General features: G+C 69.5%; 1 protein-coding gene across 1 annotated transcript in view; it reads right to left on the bottom strand.

Moving 5' to 3' along the window:
* Positions 1-260: 260 nt before the first annotated feature.
* KCNN1 (potassium calcium-activated channel subfamily N member 1) overlaps positions 261-1,637 on the bottom strand; it is a 6,199-nt gene continuing 4,822 nt past the window's right edge. Inside the window, exons 5-7 of the mRNA XM_017834338.1 lie at positions 1,364-1,365; positions 1,010-1,079; positions 261-910 (exon numbers count right to left, since the gene is read on the bottom strand). Of these exons, the coding sequence (XP_017689827.1) occupies positions 641-910; positions 1,010-1,079; positions 1,364-1,365 (342 nt within the window). The 3' untranslated portion in view covers positions 261-640. The remainder of the gene's footprint in view (positions 911-1,009; positions 1,080-1,363; positions 1,366-1,637) is intronic.

The following is a 1,637-nucleotide window of genomic DNA, read 5'->3' as shown; positions in this document are numbered from 1 at the left end:
GGCGTCCCCCCACCCTGTCCCCAACCTCCACCCCCTCCACACCCGGGGGTCAGCCCCCAACCCCCCCTCACAACACTCAGGGCTCCTGGCTTCTCCCCCCTGTCCCTCTGCCCCCCCTCCCAGGGCTGCTCCAGCCCCCCCAGTGCAGCGGTTGCTGCATCCCACCCCCCCAAAAAGCCCTCCTGGAGGCTGGGGCTCAGCTCCCACCCGGTCGGGGGGGGGCAGGGGGGGCTCTGGGGGGGGCTCCAGCCTCAAGCCAGCACAGTGAACGCAGGAAATTTATACAGGGCTTTACAGAACAAAGCTACTGAAATCAGCCACACGATGGCCAGACATAAGAGGGGCCCCCCCAGACCCCCCCTCCCCATCACCCGCTGTCTGAGGAGGTGGGGGGGTGACAAAGGGGGACCTGCGGGTGCCCCCATAACCCCCCCACCCCCTCACCCACTGTCCTTGGTGGGGGTGGGGGTGCAAGGGGACCTGGGGGTGCCCCCCCATCACCCGCTGTCCGAAGAGGGAGGAGGTGACAGAGGAGGACCCGGGGGTGCCCCCACAGCCCCCTCCCCATCACCCGCCGTCCAAGGGGGTGGAGGGGGTTGTAAAAGGGCACCCGGGGGTGCCCCCAGCACCCCCCACCCCCTCACCCGCTGTCAGAGGCGGGGGGGGCTCCGGCAGGGGCACGGGGGGCGCGGGTGGGGGTGCAGGGGGCCGTGGCCGAGCAGAGCCGGGGGGGCCAAGCCCCCAGGAGCTCCCTCTGCTGCTGGCCCAGGGCCTGGCTCACCAGCCCGGGCAGGGCCAGCAGGCTCAGCCCCAGCGCCTCCAGTTTGCTCTCCAGGGCTCCCAGTCGCTTCTCCAGGTCCTCGTGGCGCTCCTGCAGCTCCGAGACCATGTCGTACATGATGTTCTGGGTCTGGGGGGAACCACAACGGCACGGGGGGGGGCTCAGTGCTGGATGCCCCCGCAGTGGGGTCCCCCCAGATCCCCCCAGAGCCCCCCCGGCATCGCTCACCTTGGCCAGGTCCACCAGAGTGTTGGCCTGGTCGTTGAGCTTCCGCTGCTCCATCTTCACACTCCTCAGCCTGGGGAGACACAGGGGGGGTTGTTCAGGCTCGGTGACTCCCCCCATGAGCCTCCTCAGACCCCCGTGAGCCCCTTTAGACCCCCATGCAGCCCCCCCACAGCCCAGCATGCAGCCCTCCCCTCCCGACCCCACGAGCGCAGCCCCTGCCCCTCCATCCCTGCGGCCCAGACAGAGCCGGGGGGGCCACCCCGAGGTGTCCCCCCCGCCCCAAACGTGGCAGCAGCCAGAGCTCATGCAAAGGGGAGCAGCCAGGGAGGGGGGGGCAGAAAGGGGGTGACTTACTTCTGAGCTCTGCAGGGACAGGGCAGAACAGAGACAAAACACAACAGCAGGTTTAATACCACCACGAAGAGCGCGGGGGCACGAGAGCAGAGCAGCACAACCCCCCCCGCCAAGGACCCCCACCCAAGCCAGGCACCCCTCAGTCCCACCCCCCCAGAGCAGGAGGCACCCGAGGGGGCTCAGAGCCCCCCAGCCCTGCTCTCCTGACAAAGGTCACACCAATCTCATCAACTGGGCACCCCTGGGGTCACCCCTGGAGCATCGGGGTCCCCAC

The sequence above is a fragment of the Lepidothrix coronata genome, unplaced genomic scaffold, assembly GCF_001604755.1.
Source record: "Lepidothrix coronata isolate B3197 unplaced genomic scaffold, Lepidothrix_coronata-1.0 Scaffold233, whole genome shotgun sequence".
Taxonomy (NCBI): Eukaryota; Metazoa; Chordata; class Aves; order Passeriformes; family Pipridae; genus Lepidothrix; species Lepidothrix coronata.
The sequence above is the reverse complement of the archived record's forward strand: the minus strand, read 5'-3'. Positions and strand labels throughout refer to the sequence as shown.